Source organism: Chionomys nivalis, chromosome 8, assembly GCF_950005125.1.
Source record: "Chionomys nivalis chromosome 8, mChiNiv1.1, whole genome shotgun sequence".
Lineage (NCBI taxonomy): Eukaryota > Metazoa > Chordata > Mammalia > Rodentia > Cricetidae > Chionomys > Chionomys nivalis.
Window position 1 is genome coordinate 63,920,295 of NC_080093.1, and position 13,103 is coordinate 63,933,397.

Sequence of the window (13,103 nt, forward strand, 5' to 3'; positions counted from 1 at the left end):
CTCCCATCCTGTCAGGATGCACCTTCTTATAAGCATCCAGGGCTGCAAGGCAGTAACTGGAGACCAGAGCAAAGCCACCAGGTTCTAGCGGCATGGGTGACTTGGGAGACTGGAATTTTGCGTCCTTGCATTTCTTTTAAGGCCAGGAAGGATGTGCCTCTGATCCACCCAGGCATCCTGGCTCCAGGGCAACACGGGGCATAGGCTGTACTCAGGGGACGGTCTTTGGTTCTTGCCCGCTGTCCTCAGCAGTGCTGGTCTCCCCTGGCCTCTGCAGAGGTGTGTGGTTCTCTCGAGCAAGAGTGGTTTATTACTTGGCTGCCTTGTTCCATTCATCAAAATCTGGTAGGTCTCATGACAGGAAAGGGGAGAGAGGTGTCTTGGGACACAAGTCCCAGGCTGCTCTTTTCTCTAGAAGACTCAGCTAGTGTGTTGGAGGGAGGTGGAGCACATCTTTCTTCCCTGGCCTGATTGAAAGTGGAAGAAACAGATGTGCAGTAAGGAAACCCTGTGTGCCACAAGGAATTACTAGCAGAAAGACTCTGGGAGCTTTGATTGACAGGGACTCACTTTGGGTTCTATCCTCTGTCGCCCTCCTTCGTCATGTTCTTTTACCAGTTACTGTGTGGAAGGGTCACCCTACCTAGGCTGCTGGTGGGTGGCTATGGGAGGCCCCAAAGCAGGCCAGTCTGCTCCCCGGCCCTCCTGACCTCGCTCATTATGGCTGAAGTGCAGTTCTGTCTCTGCCTGAGGCTTTCTGGGAGGGTATTCCTGAGTCAGTGCCTCGGCAGAAGCCCAAGAGTCCCTCGCTCTCTCATGGTTTCGTCACCCGGGGTCTGGCCCATGGGCCGTGCATGCAAAGCTCAGGGCATCTGAGACACCAGCCGCAGGCCACTTCAAGGCTGTTCCTGCAGAGAAAGTCACACACACGTGGCTTTGTGGAGTCCTGTTTTCACGTCCAGGCCAGGGTGTGTCTTATCTGACATGTCCATCGGCACGTGTTGCCTCACAAGCCACCGTGAAGAGTGACCAGGTATCCCCAGTAAAGCACACGCCCACACCCGTCACAGCCTCTCTCCCCCAGGCTATGGTGCTGAGGACTGGGGAGGCAGGGACAACCAGCCGCCAAGCCCCAGGCATAGGTCTCAGACCCCTTGTCAAACAAAGGGGAGTTTGGAGTTTTTCCTCTTCCTTGGTGCTACAGAATGACATTGGGTGATGGCCACTATTGTGATAGTTTTTTACTTCGACCTCCGGGGAGGGAGGCACCAACCCTGCCTGGTGAGATCCTTGGCCCTGTGCAGTTCTTGACTAGGGAGTCTTTGATTGACGGGTGGGTCTGCACAGTGAGCACAGACTCTGAAGACCAACCTTCCCCGCTAAGGTAGCAATAGAGCAAAGTGCTTTGGTATTGTGTCTAGAAGGCTTGATGTGTCTTCTTGGATTCATCCCTGGCCCAGCCTGGTGTTTAGGTCACTGTTGCAGTGCCTTTGAATGGGGGCTGTGGGCCAGCCTGTGAGCCCCAGATGCTCGCTCTAGCTCTAGGGTCAGGAGAACTGAATCAAGCCCTTCTCTGTGACCTCGAGAGAATTCAGCATGCCCTTTGGGCTCACTTTCTGCGTTGGAAAAGCAGAACCTGCTTTTAGCATCAGCCATGCAAATGTTTAGAGCGGGGTGGAGGTGGGTCCTGTGACATATATAGTTGTGACCGTGGTACAAGGCCACTGTTTCTTGCACGTCCTGACTTGTGGATGTGTGATTTCACTACTTCACTACAATGTTGAAGAGCTGGGTATGGGTGTACGTGTCTGCAATCGTAGCACTCTGGGATAGCAAGTGTGAGGCCAAGTTGAGCTATACAGCAGGTTCCAGGCTAGCCTGGGCTATAATATAGTGAGACCCAGTCTCAAAAATCAAGGGATTTTGTTGTTGTTAACATGTATTGAAAACCAGTAATGGAAAAGTGGCTAGGGACTGGTTTACTATTCTCTACCTTTATGCCAGACCCTGAGTCTGGGAAGTATTCTGTAAGCAGTCTGATTGAATGTACTTCGCATGGGGATGGGGGCCATGCCTAGGGGGAGGTACCCAGGGGACCCTAGAGCTGCACAGCAGAGGGAGGCACTCTCCATGGGCTTGACCTCACAGGGGTCACAGCAGCTGAGCAGGCAAAGTGAGTCAGCGGGACCCGCGTTGATTTAGTGCCCAACCTTGAACAGGAAGTTACCGAGGTCTGGTAACTAGTTACCAGGAAGCACCCCCTTCTAACTTGAGATTTGTGCATTTTAAGATTTGAAGATTCATCTCTGACCAAGTCCTGGATTTTATTCTGCAGCTGCGAGCTGGGTGTCACAGCCACATGAGCAAGAAGCTGAGGCAGAGTTGGGTGTCATGGCCACCTGTTTAAGAGGCTGCGGCAGCACAGGTTCAGATGTGAGGGACTGTGACGGGATCTCAGAGCAAGGTTGCCGAGAAACCAGCTGATTGAAGTAGGCTCATAGACAAATGTTCCTCCCAGAGGGCAGATGAGGGGTCTCCAGGGCCCTGTGTGCCATGCTGGGAAGTGGGAAAGTCCATGACTAAGCATCTAACTCATTAGAGACTAACTGGGTCCACACGCCCAAATGTCCATCTTCTGTCCTTGGTGCTCAAGGACCACCCCGGTGAGGCAGGCCACCAGGGAAATAGGAGATGGAGCCCATCTTAGCAAAAACACCAGCGGAGCCTGTGCCCTTCCTTGGCTGTGTGTTTTGACACAACTTCCTCCTTCAGTTTCTGGTAATGTTCTTCAGGGACCCACTTTGAGTCTGTGGTCGGCAGAGATGTGCTCCGTACTAGCTGGCTTCTCGTGACACGGAGTTCGTTAGGAGACATCTCATTTTGGAGATCCCACAGCTGCTGGAGACTGGCAGTTGACAGATCCCCAGTCCCAGATCTGCGCAGGCGAGGCTGTCATGGAAAAAGTACATGTCGTTTTCCTTGTCCAGGCACTCTGGACAAGCTGCAGAGATGTCTTTCCCGGGGTTCTGGGCAAAGCCAGTTGAAGTAACAGCAGATGCTGGTCTCTTTGTGGAAGCCGGGTAGTTTTGAGTTTGTTCTCCTGTTGCTGAGCTAGAAACATAACAATGTTCCCACCAGAGTAGGGGACTCTACTTGCATTCTGCAATGCATCGCACTCAAACACAGGCTGGGTTAGCTGAAGTCACAGGAAGCCTGCAGGGCCCACAGCTAATGACCCATTTGGAGCAGCAATCTGCATGCACCTGGTGACTGGTCATGAGGGCCTGGACACTTTTCACTGGAGCTGGAACCCAGTAAGATACAAGATGCGTTGAGCAAACCAACCTGGTTAGTGGGACATTCTTGTGACCCTCCTAGAGTCTCACCCAGAGAGCGCTGTAGCTCCTGAGTTAAGAAGGCCTCAGCTTCTCCTGGGAAAGCCTGGTGACAAGCTAGCTCCTCGGGGCTTATACCGCAGCAGTGGGCCAGTCCTTTATCAACCATCTCTGCCTGTTCATGGGGCCTTGCCCTTCCGGGGTGCGTTTGTTAGTGTTTGTTCCCCAGCATTATTTTAGAAATACTGGTGACCTCTCAGCCAATGAGACTCCATCCTAGGCGTTTTACAGTACGCCTGTCTCAGAATCCCGCACAGCTCAGTCCTCGGATTTGAGGGGATTATGGGATCTTCTAAGCAGGCCACCGCCCTGCGCGTGGTGCAGCTGTTGTGGTGCCTTATGCATGTGCTGGTCCTTGCGTCCTCCTGGGACTGTCCCCACACGGCCTTGCTTTATTCCAGGCTCACCTTATTTAGTGGTGGGTAAACCTTGATGCTCCTTTTCCTCATTACACGAGGAGTCGAGGTCACTAGTGCCTGGCAGGGAGAGCTCAGAGCTGTGCCTACGACAGCTGAGCTTCCTAATCACAGTGGTCTTCTCTGACCTTTCAGAGGGTGTGACATAAAGTAGTGACTCTTAGCAAGACATCCCATCTGAATGGTTGCCTTTAAGTTTCTTCCAGGCTTCCCAGCAAGGAGCAGGGTGCTGTTGTCTGCTCCCAGTACCTCTTGCTACTGTGTGTATCCCCACTCTGGCAGGTTGGAGATGGCTCTACAAGGTGCTTACATGTGTTGGCATCTTCCTCTCCACTCAGTCATATGCCGGGTGCTTTAAGGCTAAGCCACATGTTGGAGCTTGTTTGACCCTTGACCCCCACCTTGAACCTGGGCCTCAATTTTGGTTTTGCATTGTAAAACCCAAGCCTCTAGTATACACACTCACACGCATCACATCTTAGTTCTGGTTTCTCACCTGACTTTCTAGAAATTAAGAAACTGTGCCGGGCCAGGATGGTTAGGTCCCACTGGAAAGTGGCTATATAATAGCGGGCGCTGCCTCCGTTCCCATAACGATCCTAGTTGTTGCGAGACTGTGGAGGGGTAGAGGGACTCGTAATTATTTTGCATAGTTACTGCACACTTCTTACCAGGTGTTTCCCCGGTGAGTGGGAGGCTGGCGGCTTGCCAGGTCCTTGTCCGTCTTAGGGTTTGGCTGTGTGGAAAAGCCGTGAGCAGTGTCTGGTAACTGGGATCCGGAACTCCATTTCGGAAGGAATCCTCATTGAGTACTGTGCCTTGGGCTTCCTTCCCAAATTTCCCTAGCTACTGAAGGAATGAGCCGTGGTTCCAGGCCAGGGGCCAGCCTGAAGACTGATCCCCTCCTATGAGGGTCATGCGTGTGTCATGTTAATGTCATGTTAATGTAATGAGATGCACCCGCGCACCTAAAAAGGGTGCATTTTGTCCGAAGTGCTGAAAGAGGCAGGAGAGAGGCCTGCTGGGAGCTGACTGTGTATTGAGACCATCAAGGCTCTAGCTCTGATTTTGTGGTCCCCGATATGCAGTGGACAGGTTCCCAGCCCCCCTCCTCATACCCAGTACCAGGTGGTTCCTACAGAGCTGGTCCTCAGCGACCCTGTGCCAGGTTCCATGCTATCACTGCTCCCTACCCTGCCCCCCCATCCAGCATCCTTCCCTAGCCAACAGGTCTCTGTTGCCCCCCACCACTTCCCCTTTTGCCTTGCTATCAGAGGTTTCTCAACTGGGATTCATACCTCAGGCCTTGACTGAGGTGTCCTGAGGGTACTGTGTACCCTCCTCAGCCAAGGGAAAGAACCAAGGATGGGATTCACCAAAGAGAAAGAAAACCAGTCAGGAGGGAACTGATCACTAGGCAACCTGGAGTCTGTTACCCGGGTAACAGATAACATGCTCTGGTACTGTGGATGGACATCTTAAATGGTAGCTCTCAGCCACTCCAGATGTACTGGATAGCTCTAGATCTCTGGCTTGTTCCTGGCACCATGTTCCTTGGCAAGGTGGGGTAAATCAATACTTACTTAAAACCCGAACTTCTCGCTCAGTACAATTTAACCACCCTGCTAGCAGCTTCCAAAGCCAAGCTTCCTGGGAGGACTAGGGAAGGAGTTCTGACCTGTGTGGTTCGATACTGCCAGACCCTGAACCCCTGTTTTTGGAATTTGGCCACTTTACCCCCTTTCCTTAGTAAAAAGAAGGCAGGCTTGTATCGGGATCTTCTATACCTCAGCTCGAGTTTGAATGTGGTTAGCAGATGGCGCTCTGGAACTGATTGGCAGGATGAATATGCAAACAACTGTCTCCTCACTTCCCCTTCTGTGACCTGGGGACAGTGGCCATCTTCAGGATCTCACCTGGACCTTCTAAGGGTCGAGGGAATATTGAGGCCAGTTGTTTCCTCATAGAACCAACCCCCGGACCAGTGAAGACTTGGGGTGTACCCTGTTCACTACCTTGCCATCGCCAGTGGGACCACTCAGGCACCCTACTGTATCCATCAGTCTCAGGCAGGTAGCAGGTGCATACCAGGAATGCATCATAATCTGGCCACACTTCCGTCAGGGATGACCCATGATTCCCTGTCAGTGTGGCTTGTTCTCATAAGATCAGGACAGAAACATTCTCTCTGCCCTGGGCTCACTGTCCGTACTGACTGTGCAGGTATAGTGTGAGGATATCACCACATTCAGTGGCGGTGAGCGAACTGAGGGAAGATGGGCACAGCTCTCACGAGAGCGTGTCCTTCCTCAGCTACTCATTACAGTGTGTGACTAGCTACCTGAGCCTGTGTGATGCAAGAGGGATTGCCCAGGCCTCTAAGACCGCAGAGCTTTGGTTGGGAGGGTTGTCTTGGAGTTCAGTTTCTGTGAAGAAACGTTACTATAAATAACTTGGGGAGGAAAGGGTTTATTTTCTCTCACAACTCTGAGATCACAGTCCATTGCTGACGGAAACCAGGGTAGGAGCTCGAGCAAAAGCCATAGAAGAGTGCCGCTTGCTGGCTTGCTCCCACGAACTGAGCCTGCCTTCCTCATAGCATCCAGGACCACCATCCCGGTGGTGCTCCAGCCTGTAGTGAGCTGGGCCCTCCTCCCAGATCAATCATCAGTCAAGGAAATGCTCAACAGCAAGGAGGTGGAGCCTGAAAGTGAGCACACTTGTGCAGAAGGCTCCCGTTTTAGGTACCTAATGGTCACGTGTAAAGGCCGTGTGGTTCCAACAGTCCGTGTTCCCTATAGCATCTGAGAGGGTTCCCCTGGCAGGAACTGCCACAGTCTACCATACCTTGGGCACCCTGTGTGAGAGAGGATGACTGACTAGGAGGAAGGAGATGATAGCCCAGCTTCAAATAATGGCCCGAACTGCCCAAGCCTCAGCACCAGGAGGGAGAGGCAACGGCCCTGGCCAGAGACCTCCCTCTGCATGGTGTATGGCCTTTGGCTTGATGTCTCCAAACTATTGAAGCAAGTAACGGTTCTAGTTGTCCTTTGTATCATGTTAAAGCTTGTCTTCTTCCCCCTTCTGTATTGGGGTATAAACGTGTATGGAAAATCAAACACAGGGAACTCAGAAGTCAAAAGAAAAATTCAGCATTCAGTATTCGCTGAGTGGCCCTCCCGACACTATCCTGTGTCTCTGTGACTCTTTCTTATCTCTGTTCCGCCTACCTAACATTTGTAGTTCTCACACCCCTACCCTGAAATGTACGAACCTGCCGCAGCTAGGGTCACAACAGAAGTCACCCCAAAAAGGTGGCATACGACATGACAGCTCAATGTGGTGCAGCTCACGACACCGTGGGAGTCAGAATCCGCCCTATCTGCTGTTTAGACAGTTGAGGAACAGTGCCCGAGCTGGGATGCATCCTGCAGGACCAGCAGACTTCAACAGAGAATCATATGCACTTGGGTACCATAGTGATGGACTAGGACCATCCCTATCCCATTTCCATAATGGCCTGGTGGGGAAGTGACCAGGGTGCCTAACCTATGTTCCTTTTGGAGATTTGTTCTTACCTATTGAGCCATCTCACTGGCCCAGAATTTGACTTAATGGAGCAATTCAAGTGAGCCACACCATTGCGCCTCTGGGTCTTAGAGTGAAGTGAGTTCACATCAGAGCCTTGCATGTCACCTATAGTCATTAAACCTGTGATCTAGGAACGTCACCACCACCCCTACACCCTATGCCCTTAGCTGGTGATGCTGTATCGTGTCCTGCCTTGGGCATCACAGTTGGCTCCACCAGGCTTGTGTGACCTCTGCTTGACTTGACATTGACCGCTGAGATGGTCAGGGTGTCCCCTCACGCCCTCCCCACACTATACTCACCACGCTTTTCCTCTCTCCTTATAGGTATCCGCCCCCAGATCATGAACGGCCCCCTGCACCCCCGCCCCCTCGTGGCACTGCTGGATGGCAGAGACTGTACTGTGGAAATGCCCATCCTGAAGGACCTGGCCACTGTGGCCTTCTGCGATGCACAGTCCACTCAGGAAATCCATGAGAAGGTGGGTGACACCCCACCCCACCCGGGTCCCTCCAGGCCATCTGATGTCATTAAACATTGTCATACACAGGAATGCCATGTTTGGAGCTCCTGATGCCCCTAGCCCGCTGTGCCACTCTCAGGCACTTACTCAATCACGTCTCCACCTTATAATTCTGCTCACAGAAGCTCTGTGGGTACTCAGGGGCTCTGATCCGTGACTCCTGTCCCTGCCCACAGGTATTGAATGAGGCCGTGGGTGCCATGATGTACCACACTATCACCCTCACCCGGGAAGACCTGGAGAAGTTCAAGGCTCTGCGAGTGATCGTGCGAATTGGCAGTGGCTATGATAACGTGGATATCAAGGCTGCTGGTGAGCTCGGTGAGTCACAGAGCCGTGCTGGCCGCCTGGGAGCCGTGCTCAGTGGGCAGGGGATGGGCAGAAGGCTGAAGGCAGGGCAGCTGTCCTCGGCTGCTTCCTGAGGGAGGCTCATGTTTCCACGTCTCCGACTTTGCCCAGCCTTAGAGATCCAAGCAGGTTCAGGGACTGGAAGATCTTGACAAGATAGCAGACAATTGAACTCCTCTCACAGAGCAAACCAAAACAGAGATCATTACCCACCTCCCCGTGCCTGGGGTCTTCCCAGCGGAACCACAGTGGCCGGTAGGAAGCCCAGCAGGAAGGCGGAGTACCTGAATGGCACAGGGGGATTCCCTGTCCACCCCTGAGAATTGCTGTACACTGTCAGCAGAGGCTGTGCTTAGGGGGTCATTGGGAGAGGCCTCAGAGTCAGGGTATTTGGTCTGTTCCTGAAGTGTGCCACCTCTTTATTCATGAGGCTTAGAAATTTGAAATACTTCAGAGGAACTGGAAACCCAAGTGCTGATGGATCAGAGCAGCCTGGCCTGGTAATGCTCCTAGCATGGGCCTGGGCCTGCCCCCCGCTGTTGGCTCGCTGCAAGGGCTCTGAAAATCTTCCTTGGACAGGAAGGCATGTGTGTGCAATGGCCGACACAGTCCTCTCTGCAGCAGGCCTGAATGAAGCTAGACTTGACAGCTCTGCCCATCGCCCAGGGGTATGCCCGCCATGCTGGCTATTGAGGCAGCCCTGATACGATCTGACTTCCCTTCACAGTCTGAGCCCGCGGCTCTGAGAGAGGTGGGCGCTCGTTTTAGTTTTCAGTTTCTTTACATTTAGGGCAGCAGTTACGGGCCTGAGCCCCAGGGTGAGAAAGGGGCAAAGGAAGCTGTACCCTGGCAGTACCAGTCTGTGTCTCCGGTGTATTTGTTGGGACAGCCTCACCGGGGAAGGTAGACATCTCAGGTAAAGGAAAAGAAGTCAAATTCAGTCCAGGCTTTTCTTAAGGGTCCTGGGTGATGGTGGCTTCCTATGCCCCCAGCCTGGCCAGCCATGTTCATTGCTAGTTACAGCTCCTCTGAGCCCCTCTTTGGCAGCAAAGAAACTTGGTGTGACAGTTGGAGACCACATACTTGAGTTTAATAATTATAAAATAAACACGACCCGGTGTGGTGGTGTGCACCTTTAATCCCAGCATGGGGGAGGAAGAGGCAGGCGGATCTCTGAGTTCGAGGTCACCCTGGTCTGCATGGCAAGTTTGAGGCTGACCTTAGCTCTTAGTGAGACACTGTCTTTAAAAAGAGAAAAGTTTTGGAGACATGAGCTGGGTGGTGGTGGGTGTCACACACCTTTAATCCCAGCACTCTGGGAGGCAGAAGCAGGTGGGTCTCTGTGAGTTCAAGGTTAGGGCTGTTGCAAAGAGAAACCCTAGAAAACAAACTTACAAGCAAAAAGAAATACATATTTGAATTCACGGAGTTAGGAAGACACATGGCTGTCTAGCCAGCCCATGGCCCTCACACACAGTTTCTCTCTGTGGTCAGCCCATCTTCTCCAGCCCAAGAAACAGACTGCCTGGGGCCAGAAAGAAAGGAGCCTTTTCTAGAGTGCTGTGGCCCAGAGCTTTGAAAAGTGCAAATGGGACTGAGTGTTAGCACTACCTGTCACTGTCATGGTCCCCTGGGATTGGGTGGCTGCTCAGAAGACAGCTGCTAGAGAATGACCCTTCCTTTATCTCTAAATATATATGACCCCTATCAGACAGCCAGCAGACCCCTTGGGGTAGTCAGACCAGAACGGCAGGTGGCTGGTGTGCCCTGTCCCTGGAAGGGCACAGTCTACAGTGGACCTAGCAGGTAATAGCAGAGGTCTCATGTGAACCCCTCTGTAAACTGTAGGTACAGCCCGTCATCGGCTCGACACAGGGTGGGGCAGGCTCAGAAACCCATTTTTAACCCCGGTGCTGCAGAAAACATGCATTAAGACAGGTAGAGGAGCACCCTTGGTCTCCCCTCAGAAACTTGTTCCGCTATTTGGAGCCGCTTATAGTGCCTCCTTCATATCCTCATTGCAAACTTAAGCTGCTCTTGTTCTGTGGACGTCAGAACCATATGGGAATCGGCACTTGAGGGCTACCCGGGGGAGGACATGTCCACAGAACTCTTCCACACTCACCACCTCAGTGATCAGTGGCAAGATGGTCCCTCTTATTGTCCAGTTATTATGATGCCCTTTTATAATTACACTTGCTTGCAGATGTGGGTTCTGCCTGTCCACGTGGGTGCTAGAGCCAAGAAGCTACTTATCCACACTGGTTTGGGTTGAGCAAACCTCCTGCCTGTATAAGGAACTCTCCCATCCCCCCCCCCGCCTTTATCATGGGGACCTGCCTGCACTGCTTGTCCTTGGTCAGCTAAGCTGTGACAGCACCGAGCCACTGTTGGGCTCACAGCAGACTCTGACTTACCTTCCACAGGGCTTTTTCTCAGAGGACTGGAAATTGTCCCTAGTGCCTAAGGTTTCTTACGTGTCATTCCAATCTAATAACAGCCTGAGATCCTGTGCTGAGTCATTCCAGATGAGCGGGCCCCTCTGTTCATGTCATAAGAAAGATAGCTCCCGTAACCGAGGTCCCTTAGCAAATGCCTGCAGCCCAGGAAAGCCCTCTGCAGCCAGGCAGCGAGGATGACCCGATCATGCTGTCTGTTCTCCTGTGAGGCAGTCACTCGTCGCTGGACCCCAGGGCAGCCATGGTAGCGGAGTGAGACTTAACACTACAGATTTAAGGCTATTTAGGGGACTATCGATCTCTTCCCTGTCTAGCTGATTATCGTCCTATTCCCCAGTCTTGGAAAGCTAACTGAGCCTGAGGCCACCTTGACGGTAGCTGCACCTTGCTGTCCAGCTGGCAGCTGTAGCAGCAGGGTGGCCAATGCCTGCCCCACTGCTTAGAGAGCACCCTGTCTGGTCCAGGCCACCTTTGAGCCTGCTTAGGGCTTCACATTCTTCTCAGGGCCTCTGCTTTCTCCTAAGAACTGGTCCCCCGACTTGGCCCGAAGTGGCAGGAAAGCTGCTATCCTTTCTCAGTGCCCTCAGTGCCCACACCCCTCCTGACCCCCTCCTGACGGCTCAGGTTTGTTCTCTGAGGAGTAGAAGGTGGCCTCAGCCCCCTCAGGCCAAAGGCTCATTAGCAAGTTCCCCTAGTTGCCTCCCTGTTTTCTGCCAGAATCTGATAAACCATGAGCTTTAAGGACCGTGGATGACTCTAAAATTGAGGTCCTCCAGCCGTCAGAGTTAGGGTTAACGGTGTGTGTCAGCATGTTTGCCTTGTATGTGTGAACAGTTAATAGTGAGTAGGGTATTAGTGTTTACGTTAGGGTGTATAAGGTGCAACCAGTTTCTGACCCATACAGCTCCAGAGTGAGCCTGGAAAAGAGTCTGGGGTTCCGGTTCCTCCACCCTTCAGTCCTGCCAGAGTAGAGATGGGGCTGAAGCACCCACCGGCTTTCTGCCTGCTCTTTGGACCTCACACCAGGGCTGGAAAGAAAGGGGAGTTTGACTAAGCTAAGACTTAAACCTAAAAGCCGTGTTGGGTCTGGGTTTAGTGGCAAGGGCTCCTGAGCATGAGAGATGACCTCCCGAACCTTTGCCCCGGCCCTGGACCCTGGCGTACTTCTCCATTTCTAAGCAGGGGACTTGGGAAACCCAGGGCTTTGCTCATCTCTGGACCTGGCCATTTGCTCTTTCAGGGATCGCTGTTTGCAACATCCCATCTGCTGCAGTGGAAGAGACAGCCGATTCCACCGTCTGCCACATCCTCAATCTGTATCGGCGGAACACGTGGCTGTACCAAGCCCTACGAGAAGGCACACGGGTACAAAGTGTGGAACAGATCCGTGAGGTTGCCTCGGGAGCTGCTCGCATCCGAGGGGAAACACTGGGCCTCATCGGCTTTGGTATGTGCCTCTTGAGACAGATGTGGTGCGTGCGGGGTAGGGGTGGCCAGGAGGGGTCGAGAAGAATCAGAGAACTTGCTGGAGGTGAGATCGGGGCCTGTTCTACAAGTGTGTCTGTTGCTGGCCCGTGGCACGGCAGGAGTGCACCCTCTGCTGTCCCGGGGAAGGCGTGCACCTGGGAAACCTTGAGGCAGAGGAAGTGTTTGGCTGTGTACTGTGTATCACTAGTGGTTGAGCCGGCAACCTGGGTCATAGGTCCTGAAAGCTCTTGAATACAGATGCCACCCCACAGCAGTAACGTGAAGTCACTTAAAGATTCAAGCCTGAGGGTAATGCCGGGCTGTGGGCTTGGAAATCTCCTGTGAGAATGGGACATGACGTGATCTTTTTTCGGACCTGGTCGTTGCTATGGAGATACTTGAGCAGAGGCCCTGGGAGTCCCCAGCAAGTGTGGTAAGGGACCAAGGAAAGTTTAAGCGGTGATAGACACGGGCTTAGGAGGTAGACACAAGCCACTGCTGTTAGCCACATGGGCTCCAATAGGGCCCCTAGCTGGTTGCCACCACTTAACTAACGCCATAACCTTCAGGGAACTGTTTGGTTTCTCTGCCTCCATTTCTGGCTCTGTAACTAGACCTTGAGATGGGAGCAGGGGATACATGGTTGCTGCCTCTTTAGACTCAAAGACCCCATGAGGAACACACGGGATAGTTCGATTCTGGCTTCTAGAAAATTTCCCAATTTGCATCACCTTTAGCTCAGAGCTGACTGAGTGAGGGCCGGGGCTTCGGAGAGGCAGTTTGGAAAGAGCAAAAATTTGTTGGGTGACTCCAGGGTTGCTAATCGTGCTGCAGACCACCCCACCACCACCACCACCCGCCTCTGGGGCAGGCAGGGTCTGAGTTCGAGCAATCAGATGCTGGG

At 52.8% G+C, this 13,103-nt stretch overlaps 1 protein-coding gene across 8 annotated transcripts in view; it reads left to right on the forward strand.

Moving 5' to 3' along the window:
- The window catches only part of Ctbp2 (C-terminal binding protein 2), a 135,993-nt gene that overhangs the window by 113,528 nt on the left and 9,362 nt on the right, over nucleotides 1-13,103 (forward strand). For all 8 annotated transcript variants that reach the window (XM_057777052.1, XM_057777056.1, XM_057777053.1 and 5 more), the window contains 3 exons: nucleotides 7,729-7,883; nucleotides 8,102-8,246; nucleotides 11,973-12,179. In XM_057777052.1, the coding sequence (XP_057633035.1) occupies nucleotides 7,729-7,883; nucleotides 8,102-8,246; nucleotides 11,973-12,179 (507 nt within the window). The remainder of the gene's footprint in view (nucleotides 1-7,728; nucleotides 7,884-8,101; nucleotides 8,247-11,972; nucleotides 12,180-13,103) is intronic.